General features: G+C 42.8%; 1 protein-coding gene across 3 annotated transcripts in view; it reads left to right on the top strand.

Moving 5' to 3' along the window:
* Nucleotides 1-22610, top strand: part of tdrd1 (tudor domain containing 1) — a 75041-nt gene that overhangs the window by 26060 nt on the left and 26371 nt on the right. For 2 of the 3 annotated variants that reach the window (XM_055930797.1, XM_055930795.1), the window contains exons 10-16: nucleotides 1997-2189; nucleotides 2571-2654; nucleotides 4076-4252; nucleotides 13182-13289; nucleotides 13491-13661; nucleotides 13959-14222; nucleotides 21060-21194. In XM_055930797.1, the coding sequence (XP_055786772.1) occupies nucleotides 1997-2189; nucleotides 2571-2654; nucleotides 4076-4252; nucleotides 13182-13289; nucleotides 13491-13661; nucleotides 13959-14222; nucleotides 21060-21194 (1132 nt within the window). The remainder of the gene's footprint in view (nucleotides 1-1996; nucleotides 2190-2570; nucleotides 2655-4075; nucleotides 4253-13181; nucleotides 13290-13490; nucleotides 13662-13958; nucleotides 14223-21059; nucleotides 21195-22610) is intronic. The other variant, XM_055930796.1, reaches the window with a different exon arrangement.

The raw sequence follows: 22610 nt of genomic DNA, 5'->3' as shown, positions 1-22610 counted from the left end.
CCGTTGTTGCTCCTAGACATTTCCACTTCACAATAACAGCACTTACAGTTGATGGGGGTAGCTCTAGCAGGGCTGAAATTTGACAAACTGACTTGTTGGAAATGTGGCATCCTATGACGGTGGCACTTTGAAAGTCACGGAATTCTTCAGTAAGGCCATTCTACTGCCAATGTTTGTCTATGGCGATTGCATTGCTGTGTGCTCAATTTTATACACTTAGCTGAATTCACTAATTTGAAGGGGTGTCCACATACTTTTGTATATACGGTGCCTTCGGATAGTATTCAGACCCCTTGACTTTTTCCATTTTGTAACGGCCTTATTCTAAAATGTATTAAATAAAACAATTTCCTCAGCAATCTGCACACAATACTCCATAATGACAAAGCGAAAACAGGGTTTTAGACATTTTTGAAAATGTATTAAAAAAAAAAAAATACCTTATTTACATAAGTATTCAGACCGTTTGCTATGAGACTCGAAATTGAGCTTACGTGAATCCTGTCTTCATTGATCATCCTTGAGATGTTTCTACACTTGATTGGAGTCCACCTCTGGTAAATTCATATGATTAGGCATGATTTGGAAAGGCACACACCTGTCTATATAAGGTCCCACAGTTGACAGTGCATGTCAGAGCAAAAAACAAGAAATGAGGTCGAATGGATTGTCCGTAGAGCTCTGAGACAGGATTGTGTTGATGCACAGATCTGGGGAAGAGTAGCAAAACATTACTGCAGCATTGAACGTCCCCAAGCACACGGTGGCCTCCGTTCTTAAATGAAAGACGTTTTGAACCACCAAGACTCTTCCTAGAGCTGGCCGCCCGGCCAAACTGAGCAATCGGGGGAGTAGGGCCTTGGTCAGGGAGGTGACCAAGAACCAAATGGTCACTCTGTCAGAGTTCTTCTGTGGAGATGGTTGTCCTTCTGAAGGTTCTCCCATCTCTGCAGCACTCCACCAATCAGGCCTTTATGGTAGAGTGGCCAGACGGAAGCCACTCCTCAGTAAAAAGCATGTGACAGCCTGGTTGGGGTTTGCCAAAAGGCACCTAAAGACTCTCAGAACATGAGAAACAAAATTCTCTGGTATGATGAAACCAAGATTGAACTCTTTGGCCTGAATGCCAAGTGTCACGTCTGGAGGAAACCTGACACCATCCCTACGGTGAAGCATGGTGGTGGCTGCATCATGGTGGTGGCTGCATCATGCTGTGGGGATGTTTTTCAGCGGCATGAAATGGGAGACTAGTCAGGATCAAGGCAAAGATGAACGGAGCAAAGTACAGAGAGATCTTTGAAGTCCTGAGCAGGTTATCAGACTGGGGTGAAGGTTCACCTTCCAACAGGACAACAACCCTAAGCACACAGCCAAGACAACGCAGGAGTGGCTTCGGTACATGTCTCTGAATGGCCTTGAGTGGCCCAGCCAGAGCCCGGACTTGAACCCAACATCTCTGGAGAGACCTGAAAATAGCTGTGCAGCGACTCTCCCCATCCAACCTGACAACTTGAGATCTGCAGAGAAGAATTTGAGAAACTCCCCAAATACAGGTGTGCCAAGCTTTTAGCTTCATACCCAAGAAGACTCGAGGTTGTAATCGCTTCCAAAGGTGTTTTGACAAAGTACTGAGTAAAGGGTCTGAATATTTGTTTGTTATTATTTGTTTTATTTACAAAAAAATATGTTTCTGCTTCGTCAATGTAGGTTATTGTGTGTAGATTGAGAGATTAAAAAAAAAATCTATTTTAGAATAAGGCTGTAACGTAACAATGTGGAAAAAGTCTGAAGAGGTCTGAATACTTTCCGAATGGCATGTTTCAGTCAGAGGTTAAATTGTGTGCACTGAAGTTAATTTTCCTTCTCCAAATTCATTTGTTTCCTAGGAGTAACATTCAAGGCCCAAATATTTACTGCCCTTTTTATTTCAAATGCGTATTTATTCTTGATGAATTGCACTTGTTCACGTTTATTTACCACAACCTTTTTTTTGCAGGCTTTGGAGTGCAGCGTCGCCGGGATAACACCGGTGACTGACAGCTGGATGGGGGTGTGTTGCATGGCTGTGAGACAGCTGGTGGCTGGAAAGAGCCTGACACTCACTGTGGTGGACACACAGGAGAATGACCGCACCTACGCAGTGGACATCCTGCTGAATCCTATCGGTACTGTATCACAGGAAGGCTATGGTCAGTTGGCTACAGTGAATAATAGAAGGTGAAAAACTGAATCACCACATTTAATTCTCCATAATAAACGTAAGCTTTAGGTTTAGGAACCTTGAGCATCTTTTTGGGCGCGCCTATTGGAGTACAGCTCTCTGTCCGTATACAGCGTAATATGTCCTACGAAGTGTCGCGTTGAACTATATGGATGTCTTTGCATTAATCTTTGCATCGTTCAATTTTTTTCTCATGTTTTGTATCACTTAATGCTTAACTGACTTTAACACCATAATATAGTAACCATACTCCCCTTTTTAGAATATGTCCTTTGTATGACTATTGAAGTGCTTTTCACGTTGTCTGTCTTCATGTCTGCCATGTAAACACCATATCTTTCTCTGACAGGAAAACAGCTGAGCACCTTCCTCATGGACCAAGGTTACGCTGTGAGGGAGGACGTCAATAAGAATCGCTCAGAACAGGACGTTGGTGAGCAGTGTCAATTTTATTTTGTCACCATTTTGCAACAGTTTTCCCAAGTTCCATAATAATAATTGGATTCTGATTCAAATTCCTGCTGAAATGTGTTGTCTTATCAGCAAAAAAATTAACGACCTTTTTTCAGGACCCTGTCTTTCAAAGATAATTCGTAAAAACCCAATAACTTAACATATCTTCATTGTAAAGGGTTTAAACACTGTTTCACATGCTTGTTCAATGAACTGGAAACAATTAATGAACATGCACCTGTGGAACGGTCGTTAAGACACTAACAGCTTACAGACGGTGGGCAATTAAGGTCACAGTTATGAAAACTTAGGACATTAAAGAGGCCTTTCTACTGACTCTGAAAAACACCAAAAGAAAGATGCCCAGGGTTCCTGCTCATCTGCGTGAACGTGCCTTAGGCATGCTGCAAGGAGGCATGAGGACTGCAGATGTGGCCAGGGCAATAAATTGCAATGTCTGTACTGTGAGATGCCTAAGACAGCGCTACAGGGAGACAGGACGGACAGCTGATCATCCTCGCAGCGGCAGACCACGTGTAACAACACCTGCACAGGATCGATACATCCGAATATCACCTCTGCGGGACAGATACAGGATGGCAACAACAATTGCCCGAGTTACACCAGGAACGCACAATCTCTCCATCAGTGCTCAGACTGTCCGCAATAGGCTGAGAGAGGCTGGACTGAGGGCTTGTAGGCCTGTTGTAAGGCAGGTCCTCACCAGACATCACCGGCAACAACGTCGCCTATGGGAACAAACCCACTGTCGCTGGACCAGACAGGACTGGCAAAAAGTGCTTTTCACTGACGAGTCGCGGTTTTGTCTCACCAGAGGTGATTGTCGTATTCGCGTTTATCGTCGAAGGAATGAGCGTTACAGCGAGGCCTGTAAGCTGGAGCGGGATCAATTTGGAGGTGGAGGGTCTGTCATGGTCTGGGGCGTTGTGTCACAGCATCATCGGACTGAGCTTGTCATTTCAGGCAATCTCAACGTTGTGTATTACAGGGAAGACATCCTCCTCCCTCATGTGGTACCCTTCCTGCAGGCTCATCCTGACATGACCCTCCAGCATGACAATGCCACCAGCCATACTGTTCGTTCTGTGCGTGATTTCCTGCAAGACAGGAATGTCAGTGTTCAGCCATGGCCAGCGAAGAGCCCGGCTCTCAATTCCCCCCTTTGTTCAGGGACAAATTATTCAATTTCTGTTAGTCACATGTCTGGAACTTTTTCAGGTTGTCTGTTTAATCTTATGTTCATACAAATATTTACACATCTCAAGGTTGCTGAAAAGAAACACAGTTGACAGTGAGAGGATATAAACTTTTTGAGTTTACAAGGTAAAGGTTTACTCCAGTTTGTTGAAATATTTAGTTGCTGGTCCCTCTCTGCTCCAGACTCCCTGGTGAGTGCGTCCTTGGAAAACTTCCGCCGCCAGTCAGTGGGTAAGAACGAGAACATGGAGGCACAGCCACCTGACCCTCTGACCCAGGGACTGGGAGACACCTTCGCTGCCATGGTGACGCACCTGCAGTCACCTTACGACATCATCTGTCAGAAACTGGACAACGCCAGTGAGTACAACCTAGTGACAACTCATCAATACGCTTTTGCTTAATTTCTTTATTTGTGTTTAAGGATCCTCATTAGCTGTTTCCATGGCAACAGCTACTCTTCCTGGGGTCCAGCAACAATAAGGCAGTTATACAATTTAAGATATTACTTGACATTACATTTCATAACACTTTTCACAACACATGAAGTGTGTTCCCTCAGACCACTACTCTACTACCACATATCTACAATACAAAATCCATGCGTATGTGTGTAGAGTGAATGTATTATCATTTGTGTGTGTCTGTTCAGTCCCCGCTGTTCCATAATGTGTAAATGTATCTAGTTCTTAAAATAAAATCTGATTCTACTGCTTGCATCAGTTACCTGATGTGGAATAATGTTCCCGTATAGCCATGCCTCTATGTCGTACTGTGCTCCTCCCATAGTCTGTTCTTGACTTGGGGACTGGGAAGAGACCTCTGGTGGCATGTCTTGTGAGGTATGTGTGGGTGTCCGAGCTGTGTGCTAGTAGTTTAAACAGACACCTCGGTGCATTCAGCATGTCAACACTTAAAAAAACAAGTAGTGAGCCATGGGAGATTTACGTGTTGGCTCTCCGTGTACATCCAAGGGCCAGCTGCCCTGTTCTGAGCCAATTGTAGTTTTCCAAGGTCCCTCTTTGTGGCACCTGACCACACGACTGAACAGTAGTCCAGGAGCGACAAAACTAGAGCCTGTAGGACCCGACCTGCCTTGTTGATAGTGCTGTTAAGAATGAAGCGCTTTATTATGGACAGACTTCTCCCCATCTTAGCTACTGTTGTATCAGCATGTTTTGACAATGACCGTTTGCAATCCAGGGTTACTCCAAGCAGTTTAGTCACCAACCAATTTCCACACCATTTATTACAAGTTTTTAATTTGTAAAATTCTATTTCACCTTTATTTCACCAGGTAAGCTAGTTGAGAACACGTTCTCATTTACAACTGCGACCTGGCCAAGATAAAGCAAAGCAGTGCGACAAAAACAACAACAGAGTTACACATACGGATAAACAAAAGTACAGTCAATAACACCATAGAAAAAAAGAAAGTCTATATACGGTGTGTGCAAATGGCGTGAGGAGGTAAGGCAATAAATAGGCCATAGTAGCGGCGTAATTACAATTTAGCAAACTAACACTGGAGTGATAGATGAGCAGATGATGATGTACAAGTAGAAATACTGGTGTGCAAAAGAGCAGAAAAGTAAATAAAAACAATATGGGGATGAGGTAGGTAGATTGAGTGGGCTATTTACAGATGGGCTATGCACAGCTGCAGCGATCGGTTAGCTCCTCAGATAGCTGATGTTTAAAGTTATTGAGGGATATATAAGTCTCCAGCTTCAGCTATTTTTGCAATTCGTTTCAGTTCGTTCAAATTCGTTCGCAGCAGAGAACTGGAAGGAAAGGCGGCCAAAGGAGGTGTTGGCTTTGGGGATGACCAGTGCGATATGCCCGCTGGAGCGCGTGCTACGGGTGGGTGGTGTTATCGTGACCAGTGAGCTAAGGCGGAGCTTTACCTAGCATAGACTTATAGATGACCTGGTGCCAGTGTGTCTGGCGATGAATATGTAGCGAGGGTCAGCCGACTAGAGCATACAGGTCACAGTGGTGGGTGGTATAAGGGACTTTGGTGACAAAACGGATGGCACTGTGGTAGACTGCATCCAGTTTGCTGAGTAGAGTATTGGAAGCTATTTTGTAAATGACATCGTCGAGGATCGTCAGTTTTACGAGGATATGTATGGCGGCGTGAGTGAAGGAGGCTTAATAGGAAGACGATTCTAGATTTAATTTAGGATTGGAGATGTTTAATATGCGTCTGGAAGGAGAGTTTACAGTGTAGCCAGACACCTAGGTACTTGTAGTTGTCCATATATTCTAAGCCAGAAACGTCCAGAGTAGTGATGCTAGTCGGGCAGGCAGGTGCGGGCAGCGAACAGTTGAAAAGCATGCATTTGGTTTTACTAGCATTTAAGAGCAGTTGGAGGCCACACGGAAGGTGTGTTGTATGGCATTGAAGCTCGTTTGGAGGTTAGTTAAGCTACATATGTTAATGTGGGCTATTTTTAGCACTTTTCTGGGATGGTTGCTTGTTTTCATTGCTTTACTGGGAAGCTTAGCAGAAGTAGACATGCTCATTTTATTTGTTAGCGCAGGGTGAGCTGCACGCACTGCACTTACTACTAGGGCACACCGCCTCAGTGCTAACGGTGTAACTTTTGTTCATGGGCAGATGATTACTGCATACAATAGCTGTAGGATCAGCGGAGGAATTGGGTTACTTACATTGTGTCTACCAACTCCAATGGGATAATGTACATTTGCTGAAGCATTGTCAACTCAGCGACACAATGGTAGGGCTTAACTGAGCTCGGCTTGTGTCATTGATAAGTCATTGTCTCAGCGCAGCCTTATAATGCTGTGAAAGGATCCAGGAACCCAAATGATTTGGGTGGAACCCATCCTCATAAAATGAGCTTTGTTTCCAGAAGAAATCAAAATGGTCAAATGTTACACACAGAGCTGCAATTATCACGTAGCCAGTTATGGAGGATTAAAAGGCTGCTGAAATGTTCAATGCCACGATTTAAGGAGCGCACAGGGCCAGATATGAGAATTTCCTCAATTAATATCCGGTGTACTTGCCTCAAGGAAAATAATAAATATACTGAACAAAAATATATTCACAAGATGCAACGATTACATTGATTTTACTGAGTTACAGTTCATATGAGTCAGTCAGTTAAATGAAATTCATTAGGCCCTAATCTATGGATTTCACATGACTGGGAATACAGATATGCATCTGTCACAGATACCTTAGAAAATGGGCCCCACAATGGGCCTCAGGATCTCATCACAGTTTTTTTTTTGCATTCAAATTGCCACCGATATAATGCAATTGTGTTCTTTGTCCTTTTAGCTTATGCCTGCCCATACTGTAATTGCCATCATGGGGCACTCTGTTCACAATATTGACATCAGCAAACCAGTTGCCCACACAATGCTATAAACGTGGTCTGCGGTTGTGAGGACGGTTGGACGTACTGCCAAATTACCAAAATTGTCCCCAGCACAAGGTGCACTCGTGTAATTATCATGCTGTTTAATCAGCTTCCTGCCAAAGTGAATTATCTTGGCGAAGGAGAAATGCTTACTAACAGAGTTGTAAAACAATTTGTGAACAAAATTGTAGAGAAATTCGATTAACATCCCATATCTCTTGTACAGAGGGTAGTAACTGTTTGTCTGTGCTTGTGGGTAGGTTGGGCTGTCTGTAGACCATTGGCCGTCGATGCTGTTTTAAGATGAGGGAGGACGATAATAATTTTTATGAGCATGGCCTTATTTCTATTACAGCATATTGGATGACTAGAATTCACATTCCATTCACCCAGCTCAATTTATCATCAATAGGTTTAGGTTACTCAAATTTTTCCAATACCCATCATGAGGTTGCTACAACGTAGAATGAGTTTACAACGTAGGTGCACAGGCTCGATAGAAATTTGAGTAATCGATGTGACCGACAGTCACATTCAATAACGTCTTGCACACACTTGCCTGCATCTAGCTGATATAGGGTGTAATCATTAGCCCAACAGTTGCAAACTATTGTTTCTATTGGACAAATTAAGGTCTGTTTATCCACGTTTTGTTCCATTTGCTAAACATTTTAACAGAATTTGACGAATTAATACACCACTGATCACATGCAAGCACAGTTCACTTTCATAGCAGCCACATACAAACTGCATGCTCACTTTGCTCGTTAATTCCTTCTCACATCTGACTCCAGTGCACAACACATCAGTTGTCTGTGACCAGGTGGAAAGAAACTTTCCAAGCCAAACCATCTCAAAACCGCTAGACCTACATCGTTGTCACCGTATTGGCTAATGTCATAGTCAACAAAGCTACTAGAACTAACACATTAGTAAACCCGCTACAATCATGCAGTACAGTAAGTAAGCAGTTTAGCTGTTACACTGGCGGCCCCGGTGGCAATAAATTAATAAAACCAAAAGCTTACCTTGGAAAAGTTCCAGTGCTGGATAGCCAGCTAGCCAACATGGCATTCCTCTCTGTTTGAACTGGGTGTTTTGAGTAGACTAAACTACCTGCTGCATTTGCTAGCTAAAAAAAAGTGAAAGTGAGAGAACAAACAAATTCATCACTTTTGCTTCTCCTTCTATTTTTAAATTAATGTAAACTATTGTCTATCTTCCCTTGGGTAAACTACTCACCACATTGTATGCACTGCGGTGCTAGCTAGCTGTAGTTTATGCTTTCAGTACTAGATTATCTGATCCTTTGAATGGGTGGACAATATGTCCATTCATGTTGCAAGAGCTCTGCTAGGTTTGAGGATGTCCTCTGGAAGTCGTCTTAATTACTGTGTAAGTGTATGGAAGAGGGTGAGAACCTTGAGCCTCCTAGGTTTTATATTGAAGTCCATGTACCCAGAAGAGGACGGAAGCTAGCTGTCCAACGGCTACACCATGGTGCTACCCTACAGAGTGCTGTTGAGGCTACTGACCTTTTTATTGCAATATTTGTTGACGTGAATGTATAGTGTTATCTTAAAATGATAACTTTTGTAATGTTTTACTATTTATTTTGATGAAATTCACGTAGGATTGGCCTCCCTTTCCTCCTCTAAGGAGCCTCCACCACTGTAGTACATTGACTCTTGTCCACTTGGTAGTGACTGCTGTCTCTACATGTGTATACTGTAGATTTGACTGGACGAGTGTTACATTACATGACAAAGTATGTGGACACCTGCTCATCAAACTTCTAATTCCAAAATCACTGTGTGCCCTCACGCCCCTACTCCACCACTACCACATATATACAGTAAAAAATGTGTGTGTGTACATTTGTCTGTGCTTGTTTGTGTTGCTTCACAGTCCCCGCTGTTCAATAAGGTGTGTTTTTATTTGTTTTTTAAATCTAATTTTACTGCTTGCTTGAGTTACTTGATGTGGAATAGAGTTCCGTGTAGGCATGGCTCTATGTAGTATTGTGCGCCTCCCATAGTCTGTTCTGGACTTGGACTGTGAAGAGACCTCTTGTGGCATGTCTTGTGGGGTATGCATGGGTGTCTGAGCTGTGCGCCAGTAGTTTAAACGAACAGCTCTGTGCATACATGTCAATACCTCCTCTCATAAATACAAGTAATGATGAAGTCAATCTCTCCACTTTGAGCCAGGAGAGATTGACATGCTTGGAGAGAGCTATTAATATTAGCTCTCTGTGTACATCCAAGAGCCAGCCGTGCTGCCCTGTTCTGAGCCAATTTCAATGCTCCCTCTTTGTGGCACCTAACCACACGACTGAACATTAGTCAAGGTGCGACAAAACTAGGGCCTGTAGGACCTGCCTTGTTGATAGTGCTGTTAAGAAGGTAGAGCCGAGCTTTATTATGGACATTCTTCTCCCCATCTTAGCTATTGTTGTATCAATATGTTTTGACCATGACAGTAAACTTCTTAAGGCTGCAGGGGCAGTATTGAGTAGCTTGGATGAAAGGTGCACAGAGGTGCCCATAGTAAACTGCCTGCTCCTCAGTCCCAGTTGCTAATATATGCATATTATTATTCTTGACAACAGCCAGTGAAAGTGCAGGGCGCCAAATTCAAAACAACAAAAATCCCATAATTAAAATTCCTCAAACATACATGTATTTTACACCATTTTAAAGATACACTTGTTGTAAATCCAACCACAGTGTCCGATTTCAAAAAGGCTTTACGACGAAAGCAAAACAAACGATTGTTAGGTCAGTACATAGCCACAGAAAAACACAGCCATTTTTCCAGCCAAAGAGAGGATTCACAAAAAGCAGAAATATAAATAAAATTAATCACCAACCTTTGATGGTCTTCATCAGATCACACTCATAGGACTTCATGTTACACAATATACAATGTATGTTTTGTTCGGTGAAGTTCATATTTATAATCCAAAAATCTGAGTTTACATTGGCGCGTTATGTTCAGAAGTTCCAAAACATCCTTTGATTTTGCAGAGAGCCACATCAATTTACAGGAATACTCATAATAAACATTGCTAAAAGATAGAAGTGTTATGCATGGAATTTTAGATGCACTTCTCCTTAATGCAACCGCTGTGTCAGATTTCAAAAAAGCTTTACGGAAAAGCAAACCATGCAATAATCTGAGTCGGTGCTCAGAGCCCAATCAAGACACAAATATATCCGCCATATTTTGCAGTCAACAGAAGTCAGAAATAACATTATAAACATTCACTTACCTTTGATGATCTTCATCAGAATGCATTCCCAGGAATCACAGTTCCACAATCTTTTTTTTTTTTTGTTCGATAATGTCCATCATTTATGTCCAAATTTCTCCTTGTTGTTCTAGCGTTCAGTACACTTTCCAAACTCACGACGCGCGGGCAAGTGCAGTGGAAAGTACGGACGAAAAGTTAGTTATATTACAGTCCGTAAAAACATGACAAACGAAGTATTGAATCAATCTTTAGGATGTTTTTAACATAATTCTTCAATAATGTTCCAACCGGAGAATTAATTTTGTCTTCAGAAGTGCGATGGAACAGAGCTCGGTCTCACATGAACGCGCATGTTCAGGTCATGATAGACCTTACTCATTCCCCTCTCATTCGCCCCCACTTTACAGTAGAAGCATCAGACAAGGTTCTAACGACTGTTTACATCTAGTGGAAGCCCTAGGAAGTGCAACATTACCAATATCCCACTGTCTCTTCAATAGGAGCTGAGTTGAAAATCGACCAACCTCAGATTTCCCACTTCCTGGTTGGATTTTTTTTCAGGATTTTGCCTGCCCAATGAGTTCTTTTTATACTCAGACATCATTCAAACAGTTTTAGAAACTTCAGAGTGCTTTCTATCCAAACCTACTAATATTATGCATATCTTAGCTTCTGGGCCTGAGTAGCAGGCAGTTTTCTCTGGGCACCTTATTCATCCAAGCTACTCAATACTGCCCCCAGCCATAAGAAGTTAACTATTTAACACACACACATGGACGCAGTGATCTAAGGCACTGCATCTCCGATGCGTCACTGCAGTACCTGGTTCGAATCTAGGCTGTATCACATACGACCGTGATTGGGAGTCCCATAGGGTGGTGCACAATTGGCCCTGTGTCGTCCGGGTTTGGCCGGGGTAGCCGTCATTGTAATTAAGAACTTTTTTTTATAACTGACTTGTTAAGTGAAGGTTAGACACACCGCACAGACCAAAGAGTTATTTTTTTGTAATTTACTTATGTCCCCATTACCAATAAAACATAATCAAAACCTATTTATTTCACTTACCTGCTGTGCTGTGTCGTTGTTTGTTCAGTCGTTTCATTCTCAACCAGGATTTCTATGAAACACCGTTTGGGTCTTTGCATGTTGAAAAATATACACTTCTCAAATAAGCTTGTTGACCAATTAGGACCTGAATATGACTATGTCACAATTTAATTTAATTCATACATGTTTTACATAGTTACTACACATTGATTATTATCACTCGTATTTCATGTCACAACGATTCATCAGTACATATGCTATGACGCTGGTAAAGTTGTCTTCCGCACCTGCAGTGCTGGTCAAAGTTAGCTAGTTTTATGGATGCAAACCAATGTTTTTCCTCAAACACAGCAAAACAACATCTAGGTGTCATCTCAAATAACCTTAATTTATAAGACAGTTCTTATTTGATTAATGGTGGTCGGACCCATCTGTAAAGCTAGCCACAATATTGAACTTTGCGGTTAGCCTTCAAAATAAAGGTTTGGCATAATTCTACTATTTGTATTCATTTGCATCACTGTCAATGCCAATTTTATTTTGAAGGCAACCCGTACATTCCACTACCCGTACATTCCCTTATTGTGCCTTGCTTCACATCGCTGTCCGGTCGAGCCTCACTAGCCAGACGAAGCTAGCTGGCTACTTGTAACGTTAGCTTTGGGCAACAGGGTTAAGTAGCTGGCTAGCTATTTATTTTCATGAATTGAAGTTCAATTTCAATAGGCGAACAACAAGTGACAACCTTGCTAATACTTACTCACAATGATTCCTAAATCATTGCTAAGAATAATGATAATGACTGCAGTTTCTACTGGTCATTGTTTTCGGGCAGGTTGTATTGGTGCTAGCTAGGTACCAAGCTAAAGCTAGCTACCCTAGAAGTTGCGGTCGAACAAATTATGTTTATTACAAACGCGTTATTGTAAACACGTCGTTCGTGTCCAGTGTTTGCTTGTTTGCAAACTTCTTTAGTACAGCTTTGACAGTGCTACTGTATCTATTTTGACACGCAAAGACCCAAACGGTGTACCATAGTATGCATGTCGTGAAGCTAATAGCAGTGACGCTACTACTGTGTAACTCCGATAGGGCAACATCTGAAAAATAGCGCACTTGGTAGTGTGTAACGGTGCTCGACCAGTCGGCGAAAGCCAACATCATCCAAAACAGAGAACAGTTGATTGTCAAGGGCAATGAATTCCATTATCTTGGCTTTAATGGATTTCGCCTTTGAGTTGTCTCGCTGAAGTTGTCTTCCTCTTTCAAATGATTGCTCGACTTCTTGACTGCTCGATCCACACAGCAGACGTGTAGAGCGTCTGTAGCGTCACATTACGTCATGTACCTACGTCATATAGGTATGCACGGGAGCTTTGACATCGGTTTTTAATATAGCCGTTAAACTAGACATCGGGCCGATAACCATTTTGGCATTTTTAGCTATTATATTCTGATATGTTGCAACCCTAGGAGGTACTGTTTTTAAAATGTTTTGCTTTAATGTGCCCTAGTGAATTGAATGTAAACCTGTGGAGGTGATTCCGTCTCTTGCATCATGGGTGCTGAGTGTTGTATGTCTGTACAGGTGTGATCCAGGAGCTGCATCTGAAACTGAGGGACCACTGCTCTCAGGCCCCAGCCAGCCAAAACTTCAGACCTGCCCCTGGCACAGTGTGCTGCTCCCTATTCTATGGTAAGGACACTCTCTCTAATTCTGTGTCAGGCTAGAGTGCTCACATTCACTCAGGGCACATACACGGTCAGAAAAAGGACACATGATGAGCTCTCTCCTTTTGATCTTAATCTTGACCTGGTTGAGGAAATTTGTGGAGCATTGCCAGCCAGTGATCTCATCGCGGTTGGTAGTGATCTCTCTCTGTGTGTACCTTCCCAGAGGACAACCAGTGGTACAGGGCCAAAGTGCTGGCCTACTCCTCTGAAGAGAAGGTGTGTGTAGGGTACATTGACTTTGGCAACTCAGAGGAGGTGGAGCTGAGTCGCCTGTGTTCCATCAGCTCTGAACTCCTAGCCCTGCCAATGCAGGCCATCCCTTGTGCCCTGGCAGGTATGACCTATTACATGTTCAATTCAATGTATTGATTCATCTGGAATTTCTGCTTTTCTGGCGACATCTATTCATCTGTCATTCCTTTTGTCCAAGGTGTCAATAACAATAAAGAAATGTATTGCCATTTCATGCCTTTTGATTCCTTCCTTTTCGTCTCAAACTCAAAGGAATCTCTAGTGCATTAAATTGTGTTTTAGGGATAGTGGTGGTGTTAACCTGATCACTTACAAACTCATCACATTAAAATAAAAATTATTGCCTGTTACGCACATAATCCCACCCCTCCCCTTATAGGAGTGCGTCCCACAGCAGACGCCTGGTCAGAGGAGACTGTGCTGATGCTCAGGCGGATGGTGTGCAACCGATTCCTGCGGGTAGAGATCCTGGGCGAGCGGGAGGGTATGGCACTGGTGGCCATGATCGACGAGGCCAGCGACCCCCAGGGCAATGTGGCTGAGATGCTGGTCGCCACAGGTTATGCCTTGCCTTCCAACCATCAGGACGAAGAGCCCACCACGAAGGGGCAGGCTGAAGTAGCCTGGACAGAATCATCTCTTGGTAACTAGAAGTCAGACCTGCCAACCTGTACGGCAGTGTTTCTGCTGTACTCATTTAGCATGAAAGTCATCAATATGGTGCTAACTAGTAGCACGATCATGTTAAGAGTTTGTGATCTAGCAGCTAATGATTAACTCAATGGGCAACCTCATACTTGAGCCTTCTTTATTTAGCAACAATATATTTCTCCCTCTTCATTCAGTTAATTGAAATTCAATCATGAAGTCACATGTACAATTATCAACTTCGATTGTCCATTCATCCATTGATCTCATTTATTTAGTGAGGAGAAAGAGACACATTAGCGCCAGGGTACAAACGCCCAATGGTGAATTTGATATTTTATTAGGATCCCCATTAGCTGTCACAAAAGATTTATCTAGTCTTCCTGAGTTCCACATGAAACATGACATAATACAGAACATTAATAGACTAGAACAGCTCAAGGACAAAACTACATATTTTTAAAAAAGACACACGTAACCTCCCTATACATGCACACAATCTATCTAGGTCAAATAGGGGAGAGGCGTTGTGAGGTGTTGCTTTATCTGTTTTCTGAAACCAGGTTTGCTGTTTATTTGAGTGAAATGGAAGGAGGTTCCATGCAATAAGGGCTCTATATAATACTGTACGTTTTCTTGAATTTGTTCTGGATTTGGGGACTTATTATGTTCTCAATGTTCATAAACCCAATTCAATTAACTACTCAGCCTGAAACCCAGAATTTGTAAGAAACGGGTTGAAATGAATCAGACGGAGGCCCAGCTACGATAGTCAGAAAGTTTATTTACGAGAGCTCTGGTCTGTTGTACAAAACAATTCATTTTATACTTGTTTCTCACGCACACACATTCACACTAATATACGCACACACATTCACACTAACATTAGCACACAATGTCCTGCTACCCAGCCGACAAAGATTAGAGGAATCCGTGAGACTTACTCCCCATCCTCCCTCAAGATAGAGAGACCCGGGGAAGTACTCTGTGGCCCCAGCCAAGGTCGGCACCGAATCTTGCTCAGACAGTCTGTTTTTAAGATACTATAATAGACAACCTACACACCCGGATATATAATTCTACTGACTAAAACCACACACACCATTAGAATAATCTCATGATTCTAATCAATTTCATACAATCTTATGGTTTCAGGGTGGAATATTCTAATCATTCACATGATCAAATAAATCCCATTATCACTATGAAAAGACCCCTGGTGGCATAAGTGTGTGTGTGTCAGGGTCTCCCGGGTGGCGCAGGGGTCTAGGGCGCAGTGGTCTAGGGCACTAGCTGCGCCACCAGAGTCTCTGGGTTCGCGCCCAGGCTCTGTCGCAGCCGGCCGCAACCGGGAGGTCCGTGGGGCGACGCACAATAGGCATAGCGTCGTCCGGGTTAGGGAGGGTTTGGCCGGTAGGGATATCCTTGTCTCAGTATGTAAATAAATAAATAATGTAATAAAAATGTATGCACTCTACTGTAAGTCGCTCTGGATAAGAGCGTCTGCTAAATGACGTAAATGTCAGAGCTGTCTGTAAATTGACTATGCAAACAATTTGGGATTTTCAACGCATTGTTTCAAATAGAAAGAAGTGATGCAGTTAGTCTCTCCTCAACTCTTAGCCAAGAGAGACTGGCATGCATAGTATTTATATTAGCCCTCTGATTACAATGAAGAGCAAGACGTGTCACTCTGTTCTGGGCAAGCTGCAGCTTAACTAGGGCTTTACTTGCAGCACTCGACCACATGACTAGACAATAACCAAAATGAGACAAAACTAGAGCCTGTACGACTTGCTTTTTGGAGTGTGGTGTCAAAGCAAAGCATCGCTTTATTACGGACCGACCTCTCCCCCTATCTTTAGAACCATTGAATCTATTTGTTTTGACCAGGACAGTTTACAATCTAAGGTAACACCAAGTAATTTAGTCTCCTCAACTTCTTCAACAGACACAACATTCATTACCAGATTCAGCTGAGGTCTAGAATTTAGGGAAAGTTGGAATGGAAAAACAATGTCTGGTTTAGTTGTCGCCTAAATGTGTTATCGCTCATTCAACTATTTAAATGCATTACAACGTTAAAATGGTGACACAGAGCCTAACTCCGCCATGGCTCGTTGGTCAAAGCCAACAGGGGGGGGGGGTGGGTTGGATAAATGATGAAAATAAGGACTGTGGTAAACACAGGCCTCTCATACAGTGCATTTGGAAAGTATTCAGACCCCTTGACTTTCTCCACATTTTGTTACGTTACAGCCTTATTCTAAATTGTATTAAATTGTTTTCCTCATCAATCGACACAATACCTCATAATGACAAAGCAAAAACAGATTTTAAGAGATGTTAGCAAATGTATAAAAAAATAACTGAAATATCACATTTCAAATAAAATTGTATTTGTCACTAGCGCCGAATACAACAGATGAAATCCTTACTTACAAGCCCTTAACCAAGAATGCAGTTCAAGAAATAGAGTTAAGAAAATATTTCCAAAATAAACTAAGTATAAAATAAAAAGTAACACACAATAACGAGGCTATATACAGGGGTTACCGTTACAGAGTCAATGTGTGGGGGTACAGGTTAGTTGAGGTAATTTGTACATGTAGGTAGGAGTAAAGTGACTATGCATAGATAACAAACAGCGAGTAGCAGCAGTGTAGAAACAAGGGGGGGTGGGGGTGTCATTGTAAATAGTCCTGGTGGCCATTTGATTAATTGTTCAGCATTCTTATGGCTTGGGGGTAGAAGCTGTTAAGGAGCATTTTGGTCCTAGACTTGACGCTCCGGTACCGCTTGCTGTGCGGTAACAGAGAGAACAGTCTGACTTGGGTGACTGGAGTCTTTGACAATTTTTTTGGGACCTTCCTCTGACACCGCCTAGTATATAGGTCCTGGAAGGCAGGAAGCTTGTCCGCAATGATGTACTGGGTCATACGCACTACCCTCTGTAGAGCCTTACGGTCAGATGCCAAGCAGTTGCCATACCAGACGGTGATGCAACCGGTCAAGATGCTCTTGAGTGTGCAGCTGTAGAACTTGTTGAGGATCTGGGGACCCATGAAGGGGAAAAGATATTGTCGTGCCTTCTTCACAACTGTCTTGGTGTGTTTTGACCATGATAGTTTGTTGGTGATGTGGATCCCAAGGAACTTGAAACTCTCGACCCTCTCCACTTCAGCTCCGTCAATGTTAATGGGGGCCTTTTCGGCCCTCCTTTTCCTATAGTTCACGATCAGCTCCTTTGTCTTGCTCACATTGAGGGGAAGGTTGTTGTCCTTGCACCACACTGCCAGGTCTCCATTCCTACATTTACACTGCCAGGTCTCCCTTAAGGCTGTCTCGTTGTTGTCGGTGATCAGGCCTACCACTGTTGTGTCATCAGCAAACTTAATGATGGTGTTGGAGTCGTGCTTGGCCACGCAGTCATAGGTGAACAGTGAGTACAGGAGGAGACTAAGCACGCACCCCTGTGTTGAATATCAGCAAAGCAGATGTGTTGTTGCCTACCCTTACCACCCGGGGGTGGCCCATCAGGAAGTCCAGGATGCAATCAGGAAGTCCAGGATGCACTTATTGATGAAGCCGGTGACTGAGGTGGTATACTTCTCAATGCCATTGGATGAATCCCGGGACATATTCCGGTCTGCTAGCAAAACAGTCCTGTAGCATCCGCGTCATCTGATTACTTCCGTATTGAGCGATTCACTCTTAACTCCTGCTTTAGTTTTTGCTTGTAACCAGGAATCAGGAGGATAGATTTATGGTCAGATTAGCCAAATGGAGGGGGCGAGGGATAGGTTTGTATATGTGTCTGTGGAGTACAGGTGCTCTAGAGTTTTTATTTATTTATATTTTCTCTCTCTCTGGTTGCAGATGTCACATGTTTGTAGAAATGAGGTAAAACGGATTTAAGTTTCCCTGCATTAAAGTCCCCGGCCACTAGGAGCGCAGCTTCTGCATGAGCATATTCTTGTTTGCGTGTGGCCTTATACAGCTCATTGTGTGCGGTCTTATTGTCTACAGCTTATCATGAGTTACTCTACCTCATATTAAATACTTCTTTAATATTAGACATCACACTCCAGCTGTTATTGACACAAGCCACACCCCTTGTCTTTACAGACGTAGCTGCTCTGTCCTGCCGATGCACGGAAAACCCAGCAAGCTCTATATTATCTGCGTCTTCGTTCAACCACGACTCTGTGAAACGTAAGATATTACAGTTTTTAATGTCCCTTTTGATAGGATAGTCTTAATCGTAGATCGTCAAGTTTATTTTCCTATGATTGCACGTTGGCCAAAAGTACTGATGGTAGTTTACACACTCGCCTCCGAATTGTCACGAAGCACCCCGATTTTTCCTTCTTTACTTCTCGCGAATGACAGGGATTTGGGCCTTGTCTTGAGAAAGTGCTATATCCTTCGCGTCGGACTCATTAAAGAAAAAATCTTTGTCCAGTTCAAGGTGAGTCCAGAAGCTCTTTTCGGCCATAATAGACTGTAGCAGCAACATCATGTACAAAATAAGTTTTAAAAATGCGAAAAACAAACAATAGCACGTTGTGTTAGGAGCCCGTAAAAAGGCAGCCACCCATCTGGCGCCGTTCTTCCCCACATTTACATAAGTATTCAGACGACCCTGTTTCTCCCATTCTTCTCTGCAGATCCTCTCAAGCTCTGTCAGGTTGGATGAGGAGTGTCGCTGCACAGCTTTCTTCAAGTCTCTCCAGAGATGTTCGATCCGATTCAAGTCAGGGCTATGGCTGGGCCACTCAAGGACATTCAAAGACTTGTCCCGAAGCCACTCCTGCGTTGTCTTGGCTGTGTGCTTTGGGTCTTTGTCCTGTTGGAAGGTGAACCTTCACCCTAGTCTGATGTCCTGAGCGTTCTGGAGCAGGTTTTCATGAAGGATCTCTTTGTACTTTGCTCTGTTCATCTTCCTCTTGATCTTTACCATAGGTGGACTCAATTTTTTTTTTACATTTCAAGGAAACAGGATGCACCTGAGCTCAATTTCTTGTCCATGTTGACTCCTATGCTTCCCAACAGCGGGTCTCTGACATTATCAGAGTGTGCAGCTGAACACTAAACAGGAACCACTCGGTTTGTTATTTTAACTAAAACAACCAGGTTTTAGTTTGTTTTTAACAGGTAGGGCTGCCGGAATCCTGCTTAACTGACAGGTTAAAGACTGCTTTAAAGAGATGCTAAACCTCTAACATTAGCCATGAAGCTAACAAAGTTAGTCCCAGATGAGTTTTCCAATGTTGCCCTCTTTGTATGTTGAGGTAAATGAACGGTTCCAGCGCTGTAGGAGTTGTATGTACTATGCTTTGTTTCGGGACAAATTGGATCACTCATAGTTCCAATGTGGCAATTGTTTGCTTGCCAAAGATTATAGGCATGAAGTGGCTTCCTGGATCGCACAGGTCAACAGCCGACGTAAGAAACTGGGGGAAACGCAGAGTGGAATGTTTACCTTTTCTAAGTCGGTGGTTGGACAGTGTTCACATGTTGGATTCATCGCTGTTGTGTGTCGTCTGGTCCGGTGTTGCCCGGAGCTCGTTCGCCAGGGGAGCCATCTCCTGTCTCTCCTATCCCATCTGATAGCGTAGTCGAAGGAGCTCGGCAATCACAATGGTCGCATGTCACACACGCACATTTGCATCCTCCTAGGTCTTAAGGGAATTAGCATTTTATTAATCAAATTGGCGGAACTAGAAAAAGTATTTGCCAACTAATACAATTGGGTTTCACTGGCTTCGCTGCTGATCCCCCAATAATTTGAACACTTTCTAAAGTTGTGCTTTCAGCCTGATAATACGCAAGAGTGCTAAAGCAAGCACACTTATTGTTATAGAAGGTACAATAAAAATCCACACTAGTGTGTAGATCAACACCGGTATATAGTAAAATACGATATACTGCCCATCCCAAGATCTAGGTTTCAGGAAATGGCAGTAACGGGTGTTTCAAAAATGCTAAACGTTCCAACTCGATCTTAGGTCTACATCAGCATCACCTAAGGACGACCCTGATTGTACGTTGAAACGTGTATATATTTCTCGTTGTGCCCATAAGTCTATAGCCTACCATTCCTACATTTACATTTGATTATTCATTTAGCAGACGCTTTTATCCAGAGCGATTTACACGAGTAATTAGGGTTAAATGCCTTGCTCAAGAACACATTGGCAGATTTTTCACCTAGTCGGCTCGGGGATTGGACCTAGCGACCTTTCAGTTACTGGCCCAACGTTCTTAACTGCAGTCTTTTGCCGACTTCATTATTGGGCTAAAAAAGGTGCATTTACATGTTTGTTCCCACATGTGTGGGAACTGCACGCGCGTTGTTGTGGGAGCCATGGGCTTTGCCGCCTCGCTGAAGAGGTACTCGTAGAGATTCTTTAAAGTTGCCTGTTCTAAGAAGAGACCCTTCCAGTTCCCCTTAGATACTGTTGCTATCAGCCAGGTCAAGCTGAGTGAAATTCTGATGAATGTATGGCTCCCATTTGAGAAAGCAACTAACTGATACCTGCTGCATGTCCCTGCACATTATGTATGAAACAAGAATGTGATGCGCTTTGCTACAACAAACCGGTTGGTTAGACAGGCTATAGATTGCATAGTGTGTCAATAGTTTGGCATGAAGGATATGTTGTTGAAAAGGCCATTGATCGAAGCTAGGGGAACTTTGCTAGTTTTGAAGCGTGTCCACAATGATGACGGTGATATCTTGCATTTGTATACTGTTCTTCTCAAAAAAGGGGCCTTTTAGTTGTATGGGAGTATCTCACCCTTGCTATTCCATTTCTTTGTCCCGCAGTGGCCAAGCCTGCTGTGGCAGAGAAGCTACAGTGGACATGTGCTGAGCTTCCTACTGAGGGCCAGATGGTGGCACTGGTGGTCAGTGTGATGGAGAATCCTGGAGAGTTCTACTGCTACAAATATAACCAAGAAGGTACAGGCATTCTAAACATCTCACAGTAGGAGTGAGATTTTACTAGATTAGAATAAGGGAGCCTAGGTCTCCCGAGTGGCGCAGTGGTCTAAGGCAGTGCTAGCTATGTAAGCCGGAAAACATACATGCTGAGGCTGCATTTATTGTGGCTGGGGATTTTAACAAAGCTAATCTGAGAATAAGGCTTCCTAAATTATATCAGCATATTGAATGCGCGACACGGGCTGATAGCATTCTGGACCATTACTACTCTAACTTCCACAATGCATACAAAGGCCTCCCTTCGGCAAATCTGACCATGACTCCATTTTGTTGCTCACAGTTTATAGACAGAAACTAAAACCAGAAACGCCCACGCACAGGTCTATCCAACGCTGGTCTGACCAATCGGATTCCACACTTCAAGATTGCTTCGATCACGTAGACTGGTATACAGTTGAAGTCGGAAGTTTACATACACCTTAGCCAAATATATTTAAACTCAGTTTTTCACAAGTCGTGACATTTAATCCTAGTAAAAATACCCTGTCTTAGTTCAGTTAGGATCACTACTTCATTTTAAGATTGTGAAATGTCAGAATAATAGTAGAGAGAATGATTTATTTCAGCTTTTATTTCTTTCATCACATTTTACCATGATGTCAAGCAAAGAGGCACTGAGTTTGAAGGTAGGCCTTGAAATACATCCACAGGTACACCTCCAATTGACTCAAATTATGTCAATTAGCCCATCAGAAGCTTCTAAAGCCATGACAACATTTTCTGGAGTTTTCCAAGCTGTTTAAAGGCACAGTCGACTTAGTGTATGTAAACTTCTGACCCACTGGAATTGTGATACAGTGAAATAATCTGCCTGTAAACAATTGTTGGAAATATTACTTGTCATGCACAAAGTAGATGTCCTAACCGACTTGCCAAAACTATAGTTTGTTAAGAAGAATTTGTGGAGTGGCTGAAAAACGAGTTTTATTGACTCCAACCTAAGTGCATGTAAACTTCCGACTTCAACTGTATGTTCCGGGTAGCCTCAGACAATAACATTGATGTACAGTGATCCCTCGCCACTTCGCGGTTCACTTATCGCGGATTCGCTATTTCGCGGATTTTCATAATGCATTTTTTTTTTTTTTTGGTGCATTGTGCTCTGCATTCTGATTCGCTAAAAACTCACTCCCGCTTCTTGTATCAAAACATGCTACGAATTGTGCTACCATTTTGTCGTCTCGTGCAGTTATGTGTACGTACATAAAACAGCTTGGCAAATTTACATTAAGTTGGCCAAATTATCTTGTAATTTCGAACATCTCCTAAACCCATAATGTCGACGAAACATGGATAGAGGCTGGTTATATGGATAGGGATAAAAAAGTTATATGGATATAAAAAGTTATATGGATAAAAAAGTTTTCTATTTCG

Source organism: Salvelinus fontinalis, chromosome 8 (genome assembly GCF_029448725.1).
Source record: "Salvelinus fontinalis isolate EN_2023a chromosome 8, ASM2944872v1, whole genome shotgun sequence".
NCBI classification, from domain to species: Eukaryota; Metazoa; Chordata; class Actinopteri; order Salmoniformes; family Salmonidae; genus Salvelinus; species Salvelinus fontinalis.
This window is presented reverse-complemented; position numbering and strand designations above follow the sequence as displayed.